We start from the raw sequence: 26,808 nt of genomic DNA on the forward strand, positions 1-26,808 counted from the left end.
GTAGGGTTAACGTCCTCAACTTTTCCAATTATATATCTACCGAGTCACGCATGCCTACTGTGAGGTGCAAATGAGGTAATAATGATAGGTGAAACAGTGCTTAATATATATGTAGTCTTGATTACACAGTACAATAAATTGGCGACTTCATGGTGTCATAAAAATGCAGTATAAAACTTCCAGTACTTGTAGCATAATAAAAAATGATATCACTCGAAAAGAAGTCGAATTAATTATTTGACAAAACGGTTCGAAAATATGCATTTGACAGCACACTGTGAAATTATATAGATAGACTGCCTGAACTTTACTAACCTCAAAACTTTTACCACAAAGCCATACATGTTCAAAAGCACTACCTACATAACGCTGTAATGAGTAAAAATTGTGTAAACATATAAATAGTATATACGGAAGTGATGTGCATTTTTTTTGGTTAAATATTACATTGTAGTTAATATATTATCCTTGCAGTATGCATCCGATCTCAAACGCACGTTTTAAAGGAATAATAAATCATGGACTCTGCTTAAGTTTAAATAAGAATGACAAATTATGACCCAACACTGACAAACGGAAACAATTTTGAAACAATTAAAAATAAGAAATTAATGTATTTTCTTGTAGAGTTAAACTTCGGGTAAATGTACTTTATTTCAAAACAGCTACAAATTACCATCATCCTAACAAGACCAGATACGATTGACAGTAAGTTAGTAACTCTTTAATACAAACAATGAATAAGAGACCGTGACGAACACTTGGATATACAGCTTCAAGTCGAATCTTGGTTCCCTTGATTACTCTTTCTAACATTTCAAAAAAACACCAAACAAAAAGGAAACAGCGAGACACGCCGATAACATGAAGCCAAATACACCGAAATTACAACGCTGAAAACATTGAAGTCAGTCAACAATAGAAAAGGGGCGCATCCAAGACAAAATAAACAGTAATTTCAGCAGTGTCGAGAAAATCAAAGTACTCATGTACTGTGACAATTAAAGGTGAATGAAAAATTTATACTGAAACTTAACTATAGTATTTGAACAACGAGAAGTATAAACATGTACATGTACATTTGTTTATGCTAATTTCTAGGTCGTCCGAAGGGACTGTAACATTGTATTCTCAGTCAATCAATTCACCTCTGGTGTAATGTTGTCCCTTCAAAATCAATCACAGTGATTCTCGACTAAATCAAATTTACTACATGTTATATGGAAATCAAGCTATAAAAAATAAAACGGAGATTGTGTATTGTTCTCAAAACAAATAAATCTGCATAGCAGTACAATACATGATGATAAGATCCCAAATTACGAAATATATATGAAAAAAAAACCACCCTGGAAATGGAGTTCAGAAAAATCTCAATTACCAATTAAGTTTTGGTATTACTAACATATCTTTACTGGACATGTCAAATGTTTGCATCTCAACATAAATTTTGCTATACTAAGGTCGCGTTAGGACATGAACCTTGTTTACTGATTACAAATATGGAGTCCAACTAAGAAAATAATAGATAGGCAATCGTAGTTTGTACTGAACCGACCTCGTGATCGTAAATATAATCGTAACTGAATATAGATTCGTGTTAAATACATTTTGAATGTCTAAGCAACCCCCGTTTATTCAACTATAAGTTGTCTAGCAAGACTTTTAATCGGGTATCTTGTGGTGGTACATTTTTGTATATTCCTTGTAAACCAGGACATAAAGATCATCTATCGCTGGGAGGCAAATTTTACTAAGTGTGTTGTTCATAATGATGTGTTAAAACATGTCAAATTGCATTTGAACAAATGTTAGTACTAGTCTAATTTGAACATTTATACAATTTTGAACTGGTTAAATATATTAAGCAACTTCAGAATTGAGTTGTATAACCGATGAGGTTAAGTCAGGTGTACATAACTTAGTGCGATAGTTTATCTAGAACGCGACAATGATTTACATACAAACCTTAGAGTGAAATTCAAAAGAAAATAATTCACCAAAAAATCAAGCAAATCAAGACACGAAGACGAAAGCAACGAAAGAGTAGGAAAAACAAAAACAGACTTTTACAGAAATCAAAATAATAACGTACTAACATTATTATTTTCACGAAAAAAAAAAAAAAAAACAACCAAACGTCAGCGTGTCGTACATTTAAATATTGCATTGGGCTAGGGTTATCCACCATGTCAGTCGACAAGATTCTGATGTATATGTTGTGTTCAAGTTGTAATTTCATACAAATTATGATTTGTATGAAAAAAAGTATAAATTATAATTTGTATGTTGCCTTTGTACACATTATAATTTGTCCAAAATCCACTTGGACAAATTATAATTTGTACAAAAAACAGCTGTAAAATCACTTTCAATATGTACAATTTTCGATCTCATAAATACAATAAAATAAGATATGGGTTTTAACAAAATTGTGTTTAATATTGAAAGATAACATCAATACAATATACAGCTTCAATTTTAGAAAGTGATTTCCTCAGATGTTTCACTATTTGTTAGGACATGACATTGACCCATGACAACGGGAATTATACGGAACATTTGATTTTTTTTGCATTTACATTTAGAAGATTTACAACCACCTTTGCATTTTCAAGACAGAAATCCCTGTCCTCCTGTTTTTCATTGCTTTCGCACTGCGGAAATAAACTGGGCCTTCAGACTGCATATAGCCCCGCTCGTTTGCAGATTCGTCATAAAAACCAGCAGAATCATCAATCATATCAGCGGAATCAGTACCCGTATCAGTAGAATTATTACCCATATCCGTGGAATCAGTACCGTATCAGTAGAATTATTACCCGTATCTGTGGAATCAGTACCCGTGTAAGTAGAATTATTACCCGTTTCAGCGGAATCAGTACCCATATAAGCGGAATTATTACCCGTATCCGTGGAATCAGTACCCGTATCAGTAGAATTATTACCCGTATCCGTGGAATCAGTACCCGTATCAGTAGAATTATTACCCGTATCTGTGGAATCAGTACCCGTGTCAGTAGAATTATTACCCGTATCTGTGGAATCAGTATCCGTATCAATAGAATTATTACCCGTTTCAGCGGAATCAGTACCCATATAAGCGGAATTATTACCCGTATCTGTGGAATCAGTATTCGTATCAGTAGAATTATTACCCGTATCTGTGGAATCAGTACGCGTATCAGTAGAATTATTACCCGTATCCGTGGAATCAGTACCGTATCAGTAGAATTATTACCCGTATCTGTGGAATCAGTACCCGTATCAGTAGAATTATTACCCGTATCTGTGGAATCAGTATCCGTATCAGTAGAATTATTACCCGTGTCTGGAATCAGTACCCGTATCAGTAGAATTATTACCCGTATCTGTGGAATCAGTACCGTATCAGTAGAATTATTTCCCGTATCTATGGAATCATCAACAAAGTCATCGATTGATACTGCTGATTCACCATTTGTGGTCTCATCAGTACTAATAGAGTTTACACTATAGTTGTCATTTTCGTTTCCCTCTGTTAGTACCTTCTTAAGATCTTCATCAGTTTCGAAAGTAGGAAGTACATGTAATTCCTTCGGTAAATGGAAGAAGACAAACCAATTTTCGGTTCAGATCAAACAGGTGCCTTATACGGAGGCTGATTGATAACCCTGTCATGAGACATTAGTGTTACAGCTAGTTGACATAGACCAGTTCCAATTTCAATACAAATCTTGGTAGACTACTAAGTTGTTAAAAAAGCTCTTTAGGTAGAAATCTGTCCTACATTGTACCAATGTGTCCTATTTAACTACTTCAGAACACCTTTGTGATCTTATGGACGCTGTCTTTTAAGTTTGAATAGCTGTCAATTATGATTATCTTAACTTCAATCAGATATATGACACGATCAAAATGAAAATGTCGAATGTAAAAAGATGAAAGGCAACAGACCCCCCTCCGAATCGCAAAACCCCTCACAATAAAACACTCGATATAATTCTATATTGAGCCTGATTAGTAAACTGAATGAAAATTTCAATAGTGTTACTGACAGATTAGAAAAAACGAATGTGAGAAATTGAGGGAAATGTGGAAAAACGGCTTGGAGTAAAATTCAATACAATCAGCCGTAAATTCATCCATAGGATTTTTAATTAGTTGATTGAAGGGTATTTAATGACGAGACTACAGGTAAAGACCTCTGCTACGTTGGTTTAATTACTTGATTTAAATATCACATATATATGAGGTCTTATCATTAATATTGAAAATATTGTACAAGTTGAAAGTGATTTTGCACCTATTTTTGTACTAATTATAATTTGTCCACGTGGATTTTGGACAAATTATAATGAGTACAAAGGCAACACATAAATTATAATTTATACAATAGTTTCATACAAATTATAATTTGTATGACATTACAACTTGTACACAACATGTATATATATTCATCCCTTTTTTTAATTTGTCCCGAGACGTTCGGGTTAATTCAGAAAATCACTCTTATAATGGTTTCCCTAATTTCGCTTCAGTCTAATGAATGTCCTTATAACTAATTTCTAGCTGCAACGAAAATGCTAAAATTTGTCAAACACATACATAAGATCAAGATAATTTACCAATTATTAGTGCATTGTCATAGATAAATAAGAAAGAAATGATTTTGTGCAAATATGACAGTTAAAGAAACATATCAATGTGCAAAAGCTCATTTATATGATATGTTATTAAAAGTTTTAACAAAATAAAAAAAATGTGTTTATTTAATTTATGTTCATTTAAATTGTTTTTTAACACAGCCCTGTCACCTGCCTCCGTATCAAGATTCTATTTAGTTTCCCGACTCAACTTTACTCACATCAAATTTGTTACCCCACTCAATGACTGTTAGAAGTACATTTGAAATTCCTGTTAAGATTTGTGGATACATGTAATAATTATCGATACATAGCCTACTAATTTTTAAACATTCTCATATATATATATACTCCATTAACATAAACTTAATGTAAACTGAAAGCGAAAACGAAATAATATATACAGAGGCCAGAAATTCCTGACTTGGGAAAGATGCGAAAATGCTTTGGGGGTTTAAGTACTTCGGCCTAGCAAATCCAAAGATCTCTTTTGATTACAACGATACACTTCAGCAACAAACGAGCTCAATCGTTTTAAGGTAGTGAATCCTCGGTGATTTTTTTTGTACATCTTTAATTTCATATTCAACCAATCAAGCAAAAACACATTCTTTCAAAATCCAATTTATTTTGGCATCATTTATTAAAATATACTACGAGCTCTATACACGTGGATCGTACAAAATTATGCACTAATAAAATCCAATCAAAAAGGTAGAATGTTAAATAGCATGTTAAGTACATGTACTAGTCCACATAAAATTCAGACACTACAAATGGTAAAGTGATTCATGGTCAAGAAAAAACCCACCAAATAGACAATGCTTTTTTAGTCTACATATGTTTTACTTTCACATAACAACAACCTTTTTCTTTAATCAGATTTGCACTTTTGAGAAAATCATACATTTATCTCCCACTAAATGCAACCAAATCAAGCCAAATCAAGAACGATAACTCTTGCAAAGTGCAAATTTCATGTACAATCTATATAATTTTTATCTCAAAAGCACAACAACCAAATGAAAAACTAAGACTGGTTACATGATCAGTTACTGTTTATGAACAAGAAATAAAACTAAATTTGGTGGGTTTTTGACGAGCATAAATCACCCTCTGTCTGATTTTTAGAAAGACTGATACTTAAGCAGAATACTATTTTAGTTTAGGCCTACCCCATACTACACATAGAGATTAATTTTAATCAAAGGAAATGGAATCAAAGCGAAAATTTAAATCCGATTTTGAAGTAATCTTATATTCGAATTTAATCTCAGATTGTGTGCTGGAAAAATTCGACAAATTTTATCAATGGTTAAAACTTTGTTAATTACTTTACAAATCGACAGTAGTACCATAAGTTGTGAGTGAGGTTTATGGGGGTGGGGGAAGGGGGTAAAAAGGCAGGATTTAAATTTCAAGAAATAGAAATTCAGGACAACACACAGGAAAGTATAAAAAAGCAGGATTTTTTATTGTCCTACAATGTATATTTTGTGTGTTTTTATTAAAAACAAAATTTCGCGCTGTGTGCCAAAGAAAAAAGGCAGTACCTAAATTTTCGCAAAAGAAAAAGACAGGATAGAAAATTCAATCCCAGCCCCTCCCCTCCCCATAAAAATCAAATACTATAGAACCTTCATAGTATGTCACTTTGCGATGAGTTGAAAATTTTTAGAAAACAAAAAAAGGTTAAAGATGTTTAGCTACTGTAACACAATACATAGACATCTATATTCAGATATGTATAAACACCAAAAAAAAAAAAAAAACAAACAAAAAAAACAAACAAACAAATATAAAATTTCAACCAATCAACCAAAAAATGTTACAGAGAAAAATGAAAGAACTTGAAAGAGTAAAAACAAAAACAAAACGAAACACGGATTTAGAACAAAAACTACACACAGAGACAATTGGCATGAATCCCTAATACATCTTTGATATCAGGAGCGGATCCAAAGATTTGTTCAAAAAAGGGGGTAAACAAAAGGGACTCAGGCTATTATTTGCTCATTTTTGCCCAAATTAAGAACAAAACTAACAAAAGTTCTAACAAAAACAAATATACATTTTATGTAGCTATTGAAAACACTTTAAATCTTCACTCGATCTATTGTCAGAGAATTTTCAACTTCAACATTAAACACAAAAGCAACACATCAGTTTGTATTCAAAAGAATGCTACCTTTATGCATGTGTTGGAACAAAAATCACAAATCTATTCGATTTTTTAGACCATGAATTACAATTCAATTGAAATTTAATTCAATTCACGTTCGAAACTTTACTTGATAAGACATAAAGCACTAAGCAAGGTGAAAAACATCTTGACCTGTAATATACACTAAGTTATATATTATTTAGGATATTAATGGCTTGGAAAATAAATGCTATGGTTATATGTACAAAAAGCTCAAATTTGATATCACTAAATGCAATGAAAGTTATTTACACCGAGATCCGAAGGTCGGAGGGACCATTAAACTTGAAAATAAATCAGTTCTGCTTTGAATATTATGTAACCCTTTCTGTACATTTAAAGACAAACACGTACTCTTCAAATGCATAGGGTCAGATGCTTACGGAAGCCCATTAGTGCCAAATCTTATTTTGGTTTTTAAATCATTATAACGCGTATGTTATGTCGTTATATCGAGTTACTAAGTCGTTATAACAAGATCCTAAGTCATTTTTAACGAGCTAATTATAAAAAGTAAATAAGTCGTTATAATTACTTACAAATAATAAAACACCTGGCTTCCGTAGGTACTGACTTTGGTCTTTGGTACTTACAGTTTATTCTTTGTTACATGTACCACTATTTACAAAAAAAAAAAAAAAAAAAAAAAAAAAAAAACTTCCATCTCATATTGTCGATTGTTACTGTACACAGTTGTAATGAATTGCGGGTGTACATTGTTAATGTATCCATGATGATTTTGTCAAGTGTTTCCTTCATCTATGCGGTATGGAAATAGTTGCTTCTGATTTCGTATATAACTTGTGGTATTGGGATCAATCGCGGATGAGACATACAAAAAACAAACAAACAAACAAACAAAAACAAAAACAAAAACAAAAACAAACAAACAAACAAACAAACAAAACAAAAAAAAAAAAAAAAAAAAAAAAAAAAAAAAAAAAAAAAAAAAACCACACAACACGATTGCACCAGCGTAGAAACTAAATACAAAGTAAAAGATACTTTCAGAAGTTTCATCAAACGTAAACACACATGTAGGTAAGCTCTTACAGGCTCCAATAGCCAAAGCAACAAATGCAAAATTTCGTCAAATTTAGCTAAAATGTACGATAACGATACAAAGACACTCACATTGGTGACCAAGAGTAACAGCTGATAGACTAAAATCGGAAGTAATGTATCTGTGTGAGGTGTCATGTAATATATGTGTTGCTATTCTGTGGTTGCCCGATTAATCAATGTCCTTTATGATGTTCTTGTATTAACATCCATAGATATCTGCAAAATGAACCGGACATGTGATTTAAATCAACCAAATAATATTAATCAACCTAGCGGATATATAAGCCTGCAGAACAGTCGAAAAGAGCATGCGCCAAACAGTAAATACGCTATACATGTATATGTGTATTGCATAACGCTCACTAACTTTTTAGACGAAGAAACGTTAAGATAATAGAGCATTACGTGTTGTTAGTCGACATCGAATGGTGGTTAGTGTAATTTTAAAGATTTTCATTTCAATATGTTGAGATCATGACTTATTTTGTCGAGCACTCGACATGAATCGGGATTTTGACGGATTTTCCACACAAAGTTCAAGACTTTTTGAAACTTGTGCTTGGATTTCATAGTTTTTTTAATTGTGTTCCCCCAAGGAATTGTGGATCATATTGTTTTTACTCTGTTTCTTATTATTATGTTCCCTAACGAGATTGGTGAACATGTTGTTTTTACTTCTGTTTTTTAAATTCTTCTCGAATTTAAAGCATGGCCGCCATTTCAAAATGGCCACTGTCCAAATTTTTTAAAAATCACAATAAGCCGTAGAAGATTTATACTTGGTCTAAAACAGGATACCACAAGGACTTCCCATCGGCCATTGATTTTTTTTAATGGTTGTCATTCCAAGATGGTCGCCGGTCAATGCTTTTTTTTGTTGTTGTAAAATTCTTGGTTTGAAATGCTCCTGTGACAATGTGGCAGCTGGGAAACACCCTGATAGACTGTGCGTAATAATTATATCTAGTTGTATTTAAGTTCTCTTTACTTTTAATTATTTATTGTCATATCTTCTGTATTGCTTTTATAACTGATTTGACCTATTTTGACTGGTGAAAATTTTATGCTGCTCATTTGTGTTGAAATGTATCGCCATTAAGGAACCATTATTATAGAAACGGGAGTTTTAGCGCTGTATGAAAGATGGTTTAACCTACCTATTATTTTGAAAGCCCAGTACTAAGTAGGGTCATATATCAGTGGTTTCCAACTTTCCGATTTTTACCCTGATATTGCCATTTCTTTTTTACTACTACCTAGATTTTATGAGTTCTCTCCCTTATATGTTTAAAGCAAATTTAAAATATTGTGTGTCCTTATTGTAAGACAGTAATATCCAGTTTCCAGACGATTTCAAATTGAGGTATTATAGAAAGGTGTAACGCCAAAATAGATCGTTGTTGAGTTATGCATTGAATTGAATAAACAGCAAACTGATTCATCGTTTAAAACCCAGGGAATAGTTCTGTTGTTGGGCTTACTCTATTTACAAATGGCATTTTCGATCACCTATAAAAATAGCAGTTGGGGTTTACATAACGATTGAGAATGTGGTTGTTTCGATTGGTTATTGTACAATTTGACCACCCTATCGACTGCATCAAGGATTTAACCCACTTCCTGCTTTGCATTGACATGCACACTTAGTGACATTCAAGTTGCAAGAGTTTATGAAGTTAAAGGCGGTCACGGCAATGTTTACTAACGTAACGTTATGGGGCATTTCGGGGGAGTAAATATACCAGTTGTTGATAATGGAGTAAACTTCAAGATTTGTGAAAAAAAACCCAAAAAACCAAAAACACAAAAACAAAAAAAAAAACAAAAAAAAACATTACCTTTCATTTAGATAGCTTGCAGAACATGTATTTTTTAAGGAAGGTTACTAGTAATGAATGAAAACATCTCCGATAATGCCTGCTGCTATAAGAAATTATTTCCCCTTTCTAAATTTTCTTTAACTATATGAATTTTAATCCGGGTTCTTCTGTGCGTTAAACATTTTCATTGACAATAAGGGCATGGTTAAGCTCTTAACAGGTCATACATGCACGAAGCAAGAATCCATGTACTTTTTTGGCAGTCGATTCATAAAAGTAAAAATACTTAACAGACACAAGACATCGTGCATGTTTGTGTTGAACTTCTGGTTTTACTGCCACGGAACTACAACAAAAAGTGTCCCTTTTCCAACTGAAATTCTTACAAAATGATTCATCCTAGACATTAATAAAATTGTATTATTCATGAAAACAAACGTCGCAAGGGCATATGGGTAGGCGGTCGGAACTACCCCCACCCCACTTTTTTGAAATTTTGTTATATCACTTTCGTACATTTTGGGATACAACTTACAAATATACCCTGGACTACGCCCATTATCCGAAATCCCATCTCTAGGTCCGGGCCTCCCCCCAAAAAAATCATTTAGAGTGATCACTTCATGCACAAAGCTGTTTCCTAAAATAAAACAGTACTATATGTAATGTACTATATCACAAATATTTTACGAAAAAAGGAAAAGTGAGTGTTTGCATGCACCAATTTTCTAAGCCCAAAGGCCATAACTCAGCAAAAACATAAATGGACCGGAACACAGTTTAAATTTGATCTGTAACTTGTCATGGTAAGGCAATGTACCAATAACCATGCAAAAGTAGGTTTATAAACATGACGAAAAAAGTGCAAAAAACTGATTTGCCAGACTGACGGACAGACAGAGTGCAGACCTGGAGTCCCCTTCGGCGAAAGTTGTCACTAGGGGACTAAGTAGCAAGTAAAACTTATTCGTTGGTATAAATCGTAAAAAAAATATCTAAGTTTTCTAGGTCCTTAAAAGATAAAACGATTGTAAGAATAAATTTTATTTTACTTGAATGATATTACATAAAAAATATGAAACGGCCTTAATAATAGTGACTTAAAAATATAAATAAATGAATACTTTGTTTCTTAAACTTATTCCCTGTACATCGAACATTATCTCTCTGTCTGACGCTACTGCAAAGGCAAAAGACGTCGACAGTAAAATGAATGTGAAAACTTCCCATTTAAAACAGTAACTTTGGTAAGCCATATGTATTCGGCCACTGAAAGAAATTCCAGTACAAAGGACTTCAACAATACAGAGACTTCCTGGTCCGATTTCTATATAAAAAAGATTTACTTGAAAGATTAGTGATTTGGAGACATCAGGTTTTAAATTTATTACTAGATCGGTTCAAGCTGTATTTCTAAAAAAAAAGGAAAACATCGGTTTGGATATATTGTACATATTGTGATAAGAATAGCCCAAAAAGCTTGCACTTAAAATGAAAATCGGAACTGTTAAGGGGTTTTAAACAGTAAGAACACACTATAACTTGAAATAAACCATTCAATAGAACGATTTTATTGCAAAATTATAGCAAAAATCCAAATGCGTTCACTTTTACCTTTTCAACGGATACAACTTTAATCCCATCAATGGGAAAATATCTTATAAGTACTCTAATTCTTCAAAACTCGAAAAAAAGTATTTGTCTTTTTTTTTTATCTCTATCTAAGGAATGACAAAACAAAGAGGTGGATGTCTTCGATCACGGAGAATGAATGAAGTACATATACATGTATCCCATTTAGGAAGTGTGGTTCCAATTAATTCATGTCTGTTAAACATATTGGAACAGTGAATTGATGTCAAAAACAATTATCGTCTGAATAAATATTACAGCAGGATATATATTTACAATACTGTTTGCATAATCGGATTAACAGAAAACAAAAAAACAAGAGGATGAATTATATCACAATTATTGCATAGGGTAGTAAGTAACAATAGAACAAATTTAATACTATGTGGCAAGTGCTGGTTGTTTTCTCAAAGACTTTTTCGATTTTTGAGATTTCACTTTCTTTTCGCTCACGCCGTCTCTAGATGTTTGCGAATCACCTAAAGACATATTGGAAGCGTTCAAATCACTAATTGTTTGACTGTTATGTGAAATGTTATCTAGAAGGTTATTAGTCAGTGCTTTGTCTCTATGCAATATAGGCGTAGAAGGTTGAGAGTCGCTTTTGTCAGTCTCATTCGCCACTTGAATGGGCGTATTGACACGAGACGGTGGTCCACTTGCCACCGGAGCTGACGCTAGAGGACGGAAGTCATTTTTTATTGGTTGATCTGTCACTTGGATTGGTGTTCCAACGGATGACGTAAAAGGCGCTGATGGCAGAGTGATACTTCTAGTTGGTCCATTTACAACTTGAACAGGTGCAACGACAGACGACGGTTTTTCTTCTGGATTGTTTTTCAACTTTATTCTTGATAATTTGGCTTTCAATTCATCTTGAACCGCCATCTTTTGTACGCCATATTGGAAATCTTTTTCAACATCATGCTCAACTTTATCTTGCTTTTTTAATTTTGGCTTTGGTTTGATTTCAGGTTTTGGTTTCAATTCTGGTTTAGGCTTCTCCGCATTTTTCTTGAGATCCGGTTTAGGTTTGATTGTTGGTTTTCCTGAAGGCTGAACATTAAGCTGTTTTGGAATGCCGACATTATGAGTGTTTAATGTGTTAACGCGAACAGGTACGTTTTTTATTTTTGGTGAGCTCGATGCTTTATCCATGAAAGAAGTATCAATCTTTTCAGTTACTGCATTGGAAGCACCGGAGACTTGCTCTTGCTGAGCGTCTTTTGGGTTTTCATGCACATAAACTGCATGCATAATTGTCGTAACTTTTCTTTTAGAAGCTGTACCCATTGAATCTTGGTGTTCCAATAAACTGGCATGACTCGAGCGCCTGGAGATGGAATGATGTAGAGGTGCTCGAACTTGCGGCCGGACTTCAATCGGATCTTGAATTTTCATTGAAGTTTGTCTTTTAAGCTTTAAATTTTCATTAGGCAATCTGAAAATTGGAGTTTTAGGAGAAGGATTCACATAGGGTTTAGCCCAACCTTCGCACAAATGATTACAAATATGGTCTTTGAAATACTCATTTATTTCTTTTATCGATGTAAAAATTTTGGGTGTAACTAAGCAATACTCGTTTCCATTTTTCTTGCCCTTGAATATTGCAATCACTGACTGTTGTTTTCCTTCAACGTAAGAAAAGTGGGAAAAAGCGTCCAGCACTATATCACCCTTAAAGAATGTCATAGAATCAGCACACAACGGCTCAATCAAAACTATTTCATCCTTTTTGAAATCCCGAAAATCATATTGCTTCATTCCCCGACACAATTTATCCCATCGTGAATACCCCTTGAGGGGAGCAAGGTATTGCTTTACGAAAGATATTTTTCCTGCCCCAGTTTTCTCTGTAAAGGCACAAGCTACACCAGAAGCGTGAATGTTAGCGTCAATTCGTGACTGCCAAAAATCCTCTGTACCCGCTCTGAATCTCCGTAATTTTACGATGGCTTTTTGTGGATGGGCAAGATGTTCGCCGTACATGACAGCATCGTACACAAGCTGTGTCCAAGTAATATCCTTGGGATAAAACCCAAAACATGCCCAAACTGACGGTTCATCATCCTTGTGTTCTAAAGACGCCTCCGTGAAGTGTATAATGTCGAAAACACCCATAGCCCTACAAAATATAAATGAAAACATTAGATATTATAATACAGAATGCAATTAAATTGGTATGAATAGGGTTCATTCCGCAGCTTAGATTTTTAAACGATCTTATTGACAGGCCTTGATCAAATACTTTCATCCTTTTGTCATGGGACCAGTTGTTTGTCAAGATTATTTTTCTGATTAATACATTTAAACATTTTTTGATGTTTCTTTCCGGTTATTTTTCTAGTTGAAGGATATCGTTCTGCGGTATATATATATTTTTTTACTTTTCTGCTATTTTTCTAAATTTGTTCTTTTGGTGTTGGCATGTCTCGGTTTAAAAAAAAGTAGTGGCCTTTCAAATGTATACAGCTTTTTCCGGGGCCGCATCCAGACACTTTGAAAAGAAGGGTTGCCAGCCGAGGTTCCTCAGAAAAAAGGGGGTGCTAGGACATTATTTGCCATTTGTTGTGAATTTTACACATGAAAATGACAAATTTTCCGATAAAAAGGGGATGCCAACTCCCTGCACTTCCCCTCTGGAACCACCACTGTGTACAAAAAAATACAAAAATTAAATGAAACATGCAACCGGCTTGAAAATATGATATACAATATACAAACATCGTGCAGTGTAAGTGTTGGAACAATGGGTGGACCTAGAACTTAATAAAAATCGGGTCTGATCAAGAAAAAAAACAAATGAGGAGGGTTTCAGGCTAACAAATGTTCCAAATATTGCACAAAATTAATGAATCTTGCCAAAAGAATGGGACTACAACCCCCGGAATACCCAGCCCCCCCAGGATCCACCATTAAGTGGATCCGTTGTGTTGGCGTACTGAGATAAACGAAAATAGCATTGTTTTGGTTTAATATGCTTCAATTTATGCATAATCAGGAAAAAACAATAACATACAACATCGCATGTAAGAATATGTGTGTTTTTTTCATGTTTATATACATGATGTGACCTGTCTGGTCTCCGATTATATAATATTCAATTATCTTTTGGCTGTTTCCACATTGAAACAAAAGAATAACTTATTCTGATAAAATAAAAATGACTAAAATTTTGCGAAAGAAAATAATGAGTGGAGAGTTCGACGTAAAGTTCAAGATATAATAATTTTATTGGAATCTGCATGAATATCACAAGAAAACTTTCAACTCGCACGATATCCACATACACTACTTCTTCCAATTTACAAAATAGTTCCATGTATAAAACAAATCTATAAAAGCAATCCTCCAGGATAAAGTGAACAGAAAAGTGACACAATATGTGCAGATGGAAAGTTCTAGAAATATGATTCCGTGCTGAAATTTTGAATTTACATATAGCTACCTGTATATTTCGAATCAACTAACTGTTAAGAAACAATTAAGGTAGACAACAAAACATAACATCTGAATGGATGCATTAAGTAAGCATATAAAATGTCGACCAAAACTAATTAGGCCAAGAAAGAAAAAAACATGTCTCAGTTTATAAGGTTACATTGGATGAAAAAGGGTAGGTAGTTAGTAAGGTAAACTAAGTCATTTTATTTTTGATACTTATGAGAAGATTTCTTGATTTCAATAGTGAGCTACAAATAACAGTTAAGTGGCTTTACATTAAACAAAAATCCTAGTGGGATATGTAAGGGTAGGTAGGAAAAATAGGGCAGGAAATGTAACCTAACACAGACATTATTTTGCCTTAAGGGCATATGCCAAAAGAGACATTACAAAAGGTCCGACCAGAGGCCTTTCTGTTAATACATGTGTGCATGATAAATGTATATGACATTCCCCATATACGGACCAGCCTTTACAGTTTTAGACGATTGACATTTGGTACCAGTAGCCAACCAGGACAATTTATTTAAATATTTTATCAACATACATGTATGTCAACATTTGTGAGCATTGATTGTTATACCAAACTGAAGTTTCAATGAAGTTAAAGGTCTACTCATTCATGAGGTTAATTTCTATTTGGGTCAAGAAAAGGGTCACATATCTTTGTTAGTTAGTCTGAATAGGGGGTAATATCGTACAAACTACATTAATACGTATATTGGTTGCAAAAAATACAAATTGAATGCTCTTATCAACAAGAACCTACTGACAGGATAGATATCAAATAAACATCGAATAGTCTTAAAATTGACACTTAGTCTAACGTAACTGCAAAATGGAAATGATAAACACATGTACTTCCTTCTATTTACAATGAACACAGATGCATGTCGCCTATATGGTCACTTAAATTAGCCAGCTTAATGTTGCTTAATTACATTTGTATAGTTGGGTTACACGTAGTAGCCATGCATCATGACAGAACGTATAAAGCAGTATCTTGTTTATAACACATTAACTTAACGTAGAGCTAATATACAAAGATTATGTGCAAAATACCGGTAGATTGCAACTGTAAATAGTGATTCTCATGAACAAAGAATGTTATTACACATAAATTCTTTTATACAGTGTTTACATGTAAACATTGTAAATTATTGACATTTACCACCATTTAAAGTCGGAAATGTACAAATTTGACCTTAATATATTACAATGACTTACCTGCGAACTGTACGAAATGTACACTACATTTTCATGTTATCAAGTTTTGATACCAAAGTAAAAGTAGAAACTTCCGTCGCACCTGCAATGTACCACGTGTTCAGTAGATATAATTATCACAAAGATCGCTCCATCAAGGTATTCGCACAAATCACGGAAATTTGTTGAGTATTACATTCCAATACACAAGTGTGTTAGATTAACAATACGAGTGAAACGTAAAAACTTCATGGTCTATTTCATAAATTCGATAACAGTGCTTTAAACATTATTAAAATAGTTCAAGTTCTATAATTAGAACATCTCAAAGTACTCAGTGCATGTTGAAAATTAAGGGGCTACCCAATATAATTTCTAATTACAGTAATCAATCTAGCATCGCTTCCCATCTATCTATCTTCAAATTTCCGCACTCCGTCATTATACTGACTATTACGCGCCGTTTGCATGCGTGGCTACTGCATAAATTTAAAAAGAATTTTTAATATAAGTGATGGAAACAATCATATACAGTGAAAATATTTTTTCAATCAAAAGTGATTTTGTTAGATTTAGATTTTGTTTTTTTGTTGTTGTTACTGTTTTAAACATTTGTTTTTTTAAACAATGTAGGACAAAATTAGTTAGATCATGAACTTACCGGTATTTGGGTCTTTCATGCACGTGATGCTAGCCACTAGACCGTCTTCTTGTTTCGACTAAAAAATCGTTCATGTAACAAAATATAGATGAATAAATTGAACGAAGACCTGAAAGTAAGTATAATTCGGTCTGGGTTTTATCTATTTCTCGAATGAATTCGTCATTTTATTTTTGACCTAATTCAATTAATTCTCTTCTTTATATTAATCCACACATACAGACAAGAACTTGGTCAGCCAGTTAAGTAATGAAAGACAACCATACAACAGTAACTGAACGGTCACTATTTTGAAAAGATTCTAAGCTTCGCCAAATTATGAATTCACATACCTTTCTTTTAAGATGAAACACCATTATGCTAAGTCAACTGAACGGTCACTATTTTGAAAAGATTCTAAGCTTCGCCAATTTATGAATTCACATACCTTTCTTTTAAGATGAAACACCATTATGCTAAGTCACGAACAGATCCCTTTCCCAGTGTTGTGAATTGTAGAAACTAAGCATTTTATTGCTCTCCATCTTACAATTGTTCGTCTGAAAATGCGGTTCGCATTTCTTTTCAGACATTAAAAAACATATCTCACTTCTTCATGCATATCAATTCATCATTTAGTTAAGCATTAAGTGATAGGCAAAGTAACAGCATCTTTCACTTTGTATTAATAATGAAATACAGATATTTCAAAATGCATTGTATATCTCCGAGAGGTAAAAATCAAGTACCATCGAATGTAATAATTAAATGTATGAATGTACAACTTTTTGGATTATATTGAACGTGTTGAATTTGCGGCGAAAAATATAAGAAAAAATTGTTTCCTTTTCCATTTTAGGGCTTTCTGTGGGATGATGGAGACCAACCGATCATTGCTATTTTACGGCACCTAGAGAGGAAAATCGGCATAGTAAGGAGAGCCGGCTGTGCTATAATAATGTCAAAAGATCAAGAGCTGGCTTTAGAATCATTCCAGGGCTTTAAATCTGTCATAACATGTCTTCTGACATGTAGCTCTAGAGCGGTTTAGGACTATGAATGCAACTTTACTTACACGAGCAGCTATACAACTAACCGTTCATTGGCTGTCTGTTACGGAAATTTTAAAATCGGAGTATTTTTGATAAAATGTAACTGTAAAATGGCAAAAAGTTGGATCTTACAAATGTGACAATATCTGACGCTTTATAAACTTCTGGATCCGTCCATGAATATCATAGTCAATAAATACTATGCTCAATATGTACTTAAATTGTCAAACATTTCTACCGAAAAAGCTGCAAATTCTGCATGAATATGTGAATAATAGTTAAGTGGTATTACATTAAACAAATCCAAGTAGAATATGCTAGGGTAATTAGAAAAAAATAGGACAGGAAAGGTAACCTAAAATAGACTTAATACAAAAGTAAGCACTGATATGCAAATTATGCATTGCTGATAAAAGTCGGAAGTGAAAAATAGTTTTTGACCCCGATCTGATATTGGAAGATGACAGTTCAACGAATACATACTCACGAAACATGGGGTTGGATTGGTCAACATTTCTCCTATTGTTGGAAAAGTTCTTTAATCGATCGATCGGACCCCACTATAAACTTCTGGATCCGCCTGTTCATATCATAGTCTACAAACACTAGGCTCACGATGTACTTACATCGTCAATCATCTCTACGGAAAAAGCTGCATCTTTTGCACGAATATGGGAAATTTCAACACTACAAGACCCCTCGACCAATATCAGCCCTCAAGCACAAACCTTTGGGCTCAATATGAAACCACATGATGCATGCTGCATAAATTGGAAATTAATCCACTACAGGAGAGAACAAAACGGATTTTTATCGACTCTATAAGATATCCATGATCGTCGATTTTGTTCATGTTTTGAAGATGAGTTATGGTTACATATTCCGCATTAGCTAAAGAATTAAAACGTAAGCCGAACAGTAACTATCTTTGCAGGAGCGGATTCAGGCGGTGGCGTGGCGGACGGGCGCCCCCTTCTAAAATTTGCAAAGCATGGGTTGTCAGGAGTAGATTTAGACGGCTTTAGGTTGAAACTTTAATTTCTCGCTAACTTTACCAAAAAAGATATCTACATCGCACTCACTCTAGGAGAATATTTAAAAAAATTAACCTAAAAAAAATTTAACTGTGCGCCCCCACCCCCTTAATCTAAAATCCTGGATCCGTCCCTGCTTTGTACAGTCACATATATACCGATAACCAATCATAAGAATTATTTCCAGGATGTATGGTGGTAATGCAATTTAAAATTTCGTGATACAACCGGAACTACGTATTGATTGCTTATTTGTCCGGTTTATAAATCATGAGAATAGTAGTTGTACTTGATATCCAAAATCGAAGCATTTCTTGTAAATGTATAATATTTTTACAAGCCAGTTAAAAAATAGATGTGCTGGCGCAGAACAAATATCCCCGCTTAATTGTGTAAACTCCGGAAAAGTCATATGCGATACACCAAATAGCAGGTGAATCATTGTAATCGTATTATAAGTCATACAAAATTGTATTAAATTTACTTGAATTTATTAGTTGTATACATGCAAGCTCCACAGAAGGACAAACATAAAGGCCTGTAAATACACAGGGTGTAGGATCCAAGTTTGCAATAGAGATAAAAAAAAATGGCAGTCTTTTGTTTTACATCACATGTTTGGTGCTAGGGTTGTATAAGAGAGGGGTCCCTCGCCCCTTCCGAGGCGGATACAGGATTTGTTGAAAGGGGCGGCGCGTTAATTGGTAGATCAGAGTGAGCGCACATTATCACTATATCTATATATGTATATCATTGTGGATTTTATTACTTGCAGACAGGGCACAAGTAGTATGATACATGTATGGTGTAACAGTATTGCTCTTATGATACAAGTATCTCTGGAGGGTATAAACATATAGTGCGTTTTGTTTTTGTCTCTTTACAAACTATTTTTTTGTTAGAAGATATGTAAAATGACTTGTAATTAGAGCAAACTTAACACTTTAAGATAACAAACTTTTTGTGAAGAACATTTAACATAATAACCTGTTGGCTTGATGGCCCCGTGCAGGTCCGGACGTTAAAAGAATAGGCCTGCATCAGCGCTAAGCTTGTCGTAAAAGGCGACTAAATAGTGCTCAGAAACCTAGCCTGGGAGCTAGGCGCTCTGCCCACAGAGCAATTGGGATGTGTGCCCCTGGTGGTGGAATGGGGTATATCTGGCGTGTTATATGCTGGGGTTGTCAGGCTATAATACGGAAAACCTGACCGCAAACCATAGTGGTGCACCGTGTTGGGAAAGATGCCACGTTCCTCGCACGTTAAAGAATCCTACTTTGGTATTCGATAGGAGGAATCTTCGCGCTCCGCCACAGGAGGCTAAATTGCTCGACCTTACCCATCCCTCCTTTTATCTTGTGGCAATCAAAATTTATCGACCCTATTATCCTTGTGTCCCATCCCCTTTTTCATTTCATCATCATCAATTCATGTTCATTTTATCATCCCTTTCATGTTCATCGCCTGAATATAGCTGAAATACTGCTGCTCGGGCGTTAAACCCCAACAGTCAATCAATCATGTTGGCTTGATGAGTGGAAAACGATAGTGAAAGTAGAGAAAATGGCTATTTATAGTTCAAGACTACTTTTCTGTCTGATCTTCGTGGGCTCTACCTATTGTTTTTGCAGGAAATTAATTTTTTTTCACGTGTTCCTAAAAATGCAACATACAATGTAAGTGAAAGTGTTATTGAATAAATGTACATACCTTTTGAAAAATCCTTAAAATATGCACTTCACTTTAGAAGTCTATGGGACTTATATTCAGTTAGATTTGTCGTTCTTTGGTTGCTTACAACTTAACGCATTCAGTAACTATCACTTAGGTTGTAGACTTAAAAAAAAAACTGCGTTTTCGTTGAGATGATCTATGTGGTCTTTCCACATTACATTTTTGATAATATTGCCATGATTTGATAGAAGATAGCGCTAAGTTCAAAATTGAATCAACAAATATAGACCAAAGTCTGCAATAACAAGCAAACATAATCAAATGAATTAAAAAAAAAAGACAATCTTTTGTTTAACACCACATTATTGGGTGCTGGGGTTACTTAAGAGAGGGGTCTCTCCCTTCAGGAGGTGATACCGGATTTGTTGAAAGGGGTAGCGCGTTGGTAGCCCAAAGAGTAAGCGCACACTATCACGCTTAGAGGATTTTTTTCCCATTTCAACCAATGTGTAAACAAACAAAACAACTGGAGGGTACACACTCGGTGCTTCGGACCTGTAAGATTTCTGATGAAATCCGTAATATTTTCCAATCAATAATTTTCCGTTTAGATATGCTTTGGATCAGCCACTTGTTATATTTTTAATATTGCTGTTTAAGCATTTTTGCCCTAGACCTTAATTGATAAATGCATATCTATAAATGTATATCATTTTGGATTTCACTTCTTGTAGAAAGGGCACAAGTGTAATACATGTATGATATAACAGTATTGCTTTTATAGTACAAGTATCACTGGAGTGTAAAAAATATAGTACGTTTTCTTTTTGTCTCTTTACAAACTAGTATTTGGTCAAAAGATAATCATATAAACATTGACTTATAAAATAGAGCAATCATATTAACACTTTAAGATAACAAACTTTTTGTAAAGAAAATTAATCATTACAACATAAAAATGTTCCTCTGAAAAGGTTGGTTGTATGCTTTTCTGTCCGATCTTGGTGGACTCACCATACTATTTTTGCGGGAAATAAATGTCTCATGTATTCTAAGAAATGCTACATGAGTGAAAGTTTTATTGTATAAATGAAAATATTTTTTGAAAAATCCTAAAAATATGCACTTCTCTTTAGATGTCTATCCAATTAGAGTTGTCGTTCTTTGGTCGGTAATGCTTACTCCCAAACGCATTCAGTCACTTTAAAAGTTTGTAGATTTAAAACAATTATTTGCTTCGTTATTTTAAAATATCTGCTGTTTGTTTGTTTGTTTTTTCGTTTAGATAATCTATGTGGTCTTTCCACATTATGTTTTTGATGATTGCCATGATTCTATACGATCCTTTACACGTACCTTCCAACGTTTCTATCTAACTACGTCGCCACGTGCTGGTCCGGGTGATAAAAGAATAGGCCTGCAGCAGCGCTAAGCTTGTCGTAAAAGGCGACTAAATAGTGCTCAGAACCCTAGCCGGGGGCTAGAACGCTATGCCCACAGAGCAACTGGGATGTGTGCCCCAAGTGGTGGAATGGGGTATCCCTGTCGTGTTACATGCTGGGGTTGTCAGGCTACAATACGGAAACCCTGACCGCAAACCATAGTGGTGCACCGTGTTGGGAAAGATGCCACGTTCTTCGCACGTTAAAGAACCCTACTGTGGTATTCTCCCGGAGTAGGAACCATAGGGCTCCGCCACAGGAGGCTAAATTGCCCGACCTTACCCATCCCTCCCTTTTTCTAGTGGCAATCAAAATTTGTGGACCTTACTGTCTTTGTGTCCCATCCCTTTTTTTCATTTCATCATCATTTCATGTTCATTTTATCATCCATTTCATGCTCATCGTCTGAATATAGCTGAAATATTGCGGCTCGGACGTTAAACCCCAACAATCAATCAATCAATCAATCTAACTACGTCAAATGTAGGCACCTAAAACATTACTAGTACTACATTGCAAACAGTGCGTAAAAGCTAACTATACTGACTATTGAAATTCTTGCACTACTATCGCACTAAACACTTTAATATTAAGATATCGCTAAGCTTAGAATAAGCAAATATAGACAAAAGGCTATAACAACAAGTATACATAATCGAATAAAATAAAAAAAATATATATGTATAAAACCGCTAACACACAAACAGACACAGGCGACAGACAACCAAACAAAGATTAAAAAGACCAGAATATTGATTTGAAAGCTGTATTTCATCAAATACATTGTTAATAGCACATTTGTGAATATAAAAACATATTCAACTTCATTCAGTGTTTTAATCGTTTGGTGGTGTGGTCTGCTGCATGTAAATGATGAAATCAGTTCCATTAGTCTCACATTACTATTCTAAATCTGCAAGGAAAACGGTTCTTCTACATATATTTGTATTTGAAATCATTAAATGATTGTAATTTTTCATGAATTATTATATTTCTCACTGAAAAAAAGGAAACAACATACAAATGTATAGGTATGATAGTTGAAACGGGAATGTACTTCCCAAAATAGGCACCACACTTAAAATCCCAAAGATTAACAAAGCTTGATGTATCCGACTTGGGATAAGCACAAAATAAGCCATGAAGTTCAACATGCTTGATGGGAACCCGATGTTCCCGTTTCTCTAGCAAATGCAGACAACAAAATATACAACTATTCATAACACAGAATAACACTCAATTCTAATAAGTCGGAGACAAATGTAAAAGTAAAGAAAATAACAAAATAACTGAAGCATAAAACTATTAACAAAACCTGAGTTGATTTTTATTAGATAGTGGTATTATGCGTTTCAATGAATGGACCCAGAAATTGGCAAAATGATGGCTTGGTCTGAATCACCCATGCCCAAAGTGCCTGCGACATTAATAATAAAGTTCAAAATACAGAAGAAAACTGCTTCCAGGAAGGAACTATATGATAAATAACTACTCTCTTTAATTACCTACAGATGTGAAGATGTAACAGTAGTTTAACAATAAAGTGAATATAATTGACATTTTTTGTGTTGAAAGTAAAGAATGTTCCAATGAATAGTGCTGTACGTTTAAGGTGTGAGTAGATTAATTTTTACGAATTATGTCTTTGTATCCAGTTGTATCCAGGAAAAAAAAAAGAAATCAGTAAAACTTTTGTTGACATGTTTACGTTTTTCGAAAGTTTAGAGATGAACAGTGATGAAAAACATAGAGTTTTCTCTCTTTAAGCGCACAATTCTATTACGGCATTCTCTTCCACAGACTTATCGGTCAAATCTCTCCTGCAATACCAACTTATTCCTTAAAGGAGGTTTTCGACTACATTTCGTCTTTTGATTTTTCACATTTTTTATAACTATAGAAGACACTGCCAACAATGGTTGTAGTTAGTACGACAAACTGTACAATAGTGCCTTTTTTCCTCAAAATTAAGTTAATTTTCAAAAGACTTGTACCGATTAAAGGGAATAAAAGAAGAAATTATAGGATGTCAAATTTAATACCTGCTCAGTATTAAAACCAACGATAACTGTTTTAACAGTTTTTAAAATGAAAAGATATTTGCAATTATTGGCCCTTGGCCATTGCTCTCAGTGTACAACCATGTTAATGCAGTCATCAACCATCGCCATACTTCCCTTGTCTAAAGAGTTAAGAAACCACATTGACATTATATAAACATCATATACATCATGTATACATTGTGTAGCTACTCGTATGAACACAAACAATACACACATTCTATTATAATCACTTTAATCTTGTGGCAACATAACCCTGTTTCAGAAGCATAATTGTAAGAAGTCTAGCATGATACAAAAAGTCTGTGTAGCTATGGCAAGCTCTGGTATAATGTATGAATTGTGCTATGAAAAATCCATCCGCGGGTGCTGAATGGATGATGCTAAAGATGAGAGGAAAGTTGACATTTCTGTATGAAAAGCAATCACGTTTGTTTAATCAGTAGTTTTCCTTTACCATCGATATCTAAGAATAGACCAAGATGTGAAGCTGACTTCACAGTGTCTGTAGTATTTCTTATCTCATTTTTTGGGGGGCTAGATGCGATGTATCAAATCCCCGCAACTAGGACTTTTTAAAGATACTACGTCGTCTATATAGCGGAAACTGAGATGAAAGGATCTAGCCAAACGATATTCTTTCTTTCGGATAAGATCAGCTATAAAGTCAGCCTCAGAAGAGTGAAGAAATAGGTCAGCAAGGAATGCCGACCGTTTGTTGAAAAAAGCGTCCACCACACTGGACAAATATGTTGTCGACTCAAAATTGCAGCATTTTGTAAACATCTTCTGTATATTTGGAAGATGATTTGGAATTATTTCTTACAAAGTATGAGGAATCTCTACAAAGAACTATACATTTGTATCTAGGTGTACCATCGTTTTTGGAAAAAAAGCAACGGTGTATAATGTTTTTAAGTCGGATTTTAACTGAGTATTGGGAATAGAAGTATAGTGTTGAAAAATCATAGGTTTTAATGCTATTATATTCTGATAATAGTCTTGAACTGATTGTCTCTAAAAGATCTTTTGAATTTTTCAGGATCTACATTGAATTAATATCACTACGGGAGTAACAAGTGTTGTGGTAGAACTGCAGACCCTCCTGGACAGCTGTGAGTATAGAAGTAAAAATTTTGAAAAGTTTGGGTGGTGAATTTTGCAGATCCAGACATGTAAGGGTGTTTGTATGGCTTTTTGTGGAGTATAGGAATCCAGTACATAGACGTTAAATCACAATCATCGTCCTTGGTAGAGAGACAAAAAGAGGATAGCACAGGTTTATGGTTTTCCACAATCTCGTCTTTGGAGATTGTGGTAGCAGTATAGGTCTTATCACTGCTATTATTTTCTACGTCTACCTCTGAAAATAAACATTGGATATTAAACGTTTTGCAGACAAAAAAAAACAATGTTGTTTTGAGCTTTGTCTGCTGGTACTACAACATATTTGTCATGTATAGTAGACAATGTTTTCGCTACATCGGAGTCTTTGAAAACTGATGTAGCATTGGCACTCATTGACCTACTTAAAACTTTTATTCGTTTCAAAATTAAAAGACCTCACGGCTTTTAACCACTCTGACAGAGAATCAAAGTCTTCTTGTTCTCGTTTTATCCATTTTCTTGCGTAGTCCTCCACAGCATCCATAAGAACTTTGAAGTTATAATTCAAATTTATGGAGTGTAGTTCAGTAATAATAATGTATAATGATGAGGTAGGGTCAGAAACAGGAGTGTCAAGACTTGTTTTGTAAAGAGAGTGTAGTAGAGTGAGAGGTATAGAATAGAATTTGGTTCTAATGTGATGAAGTCCAAGAGGTTTTTGTATGAAAGGAAGGAGGCCATCTATGGAGACATCGTGTAATTCAGGTGACGTATAGTGGCGATGGCCATGACTCCTTTCCCGTCTTGGATTTTTGTCAAATAAATTCATCACATTTATGCTATTGTTATATTGGCTTGAATGGTTTCCTATACTTTTGATGTTTTCTGTGCATCCCTCAGGTATTGCAGTACCTAGTCTGCGTATCCGATACTCCTCTCTTTCCCTAGGATAGTTTTTACTTAGAACGGGAATGTTCATAGGATGGTAATTTTTTATTTCTAAAATACGAACATTCATGGAGAAGATTGAATGATCTTGTTGATTAAAATGTTGATAAACCCGAACGATGACCGCACATTCTTTTGTTTAATCGTTCTTGTGTTCCATCGACATATATTAGACCGCATAAGTTACATTCTAATCCATATATTAAGTTTGTTGATCTGCAACGTAAGTCATCGTGACTTCTTGTATGGAAGGTTTTGTTTGTAAGGGAACTAGAGAAGTAAGAGTCGGTTGGTTATAATGTTGCATGTTTTGCAATTTTTAATACCACATTTTGATATAGTACAATGTGGTTCGTCATCATTGTAGTCAAATATATCATTTAAAGTGATGAAACATGGTTTTGGTATTTTGAAATAGTCAGAATTTTTGTACTGGAATAGATGGTCTGCAGACTGAACGTGTAATTGGGTACTTTTTGTTGGAATGGTCGGGGCACTATCCATACCAGATGTGAGCGTGCAAAGATTCCTATTACAAGACAACCTGCTGTCAGATTCGGACCTTTTTATACTGGGCGACTTCCGAGCCAGTTTTTCGTTCATTCCTCATTTAGAGGAGCACAGTTTGTTCCCATTGGAATGCCGACCGTTTGTTGAAAAACACGTCCACCACACCATATATTGGGAAGATGATTTTGAATTGTTTTACAAAGTATGAGGAATTACTACCAAGAACTATATATTTGTATCTATAGGTTTGCCATCTTGTTTTTAATTCGGGATTGTAACTGAGTACGGGGAATAGAAGGAAACAGTGTTGAAAAATCATAGGTTTTAGTCCTATTATATTTTGATT

At 34.3% G+C, this 26,808-nt stretch overlaps 1 protein-coding gene across 3 annotated transcripts in view; it reads right to left on the bottom strand.

Moving 5' to 3' along the window:
- Positions 1-11,405: 11,405 nt before the first annotated feature.
- LOC148616952 (uncharacterized) overlaps positions 11,406-26,808 on the bottom strand; it is a 77,403-nt gene continuing 62,000 nt past the window's right edge. The window contains exons 1-4 of one of the 3 annotated variants that reach the window (XM_088584136.1): positions 20,432-20,506; positions 16,657-16,714; positions 16,017-16,098; positions 11,406-13,470 (exon numbers count right to left, since the gene is read on the bottom strand). In XM_088584136.1, coding sequence (XP_088440262.1) covers positions 11,727-13,466 — 1,740 coding nt within the window. In that variant the 5' untranslated portion in view covers positions 13,467-13,470; positions 16,017-16,098; positions 16,657-16,714; positions 20,432-20,506 and the 3' untranslated portion in view covers positions 11,406-11,726. Of the gene's footprint in view, positions 13,471-16,016; positions 16,099-16,656; positions 16,715-17,083; positions 19,124-20,431; positions 20,507-26,808 lie in introns of those variants that run through there. The other 2 variants (XM_088584137.1, XM_088584138.1) reach the window with 2 other exon arrangements.

This window comes from Perna viridis, chromosome 5 (assembly GCF_037379345.1).
Source record: "Perna viridis isolate PV_CMFRI_1.1 ecotype Kerala chromosome 5, ASM3737934v1, whole genome shotgun sequence".
NCBI classification, from domain to species: Eukaryota; Metazoa; Mollusca; class Bivalvia; order Mytilida; family Mytilidae; genus Perna; species Perna viridis.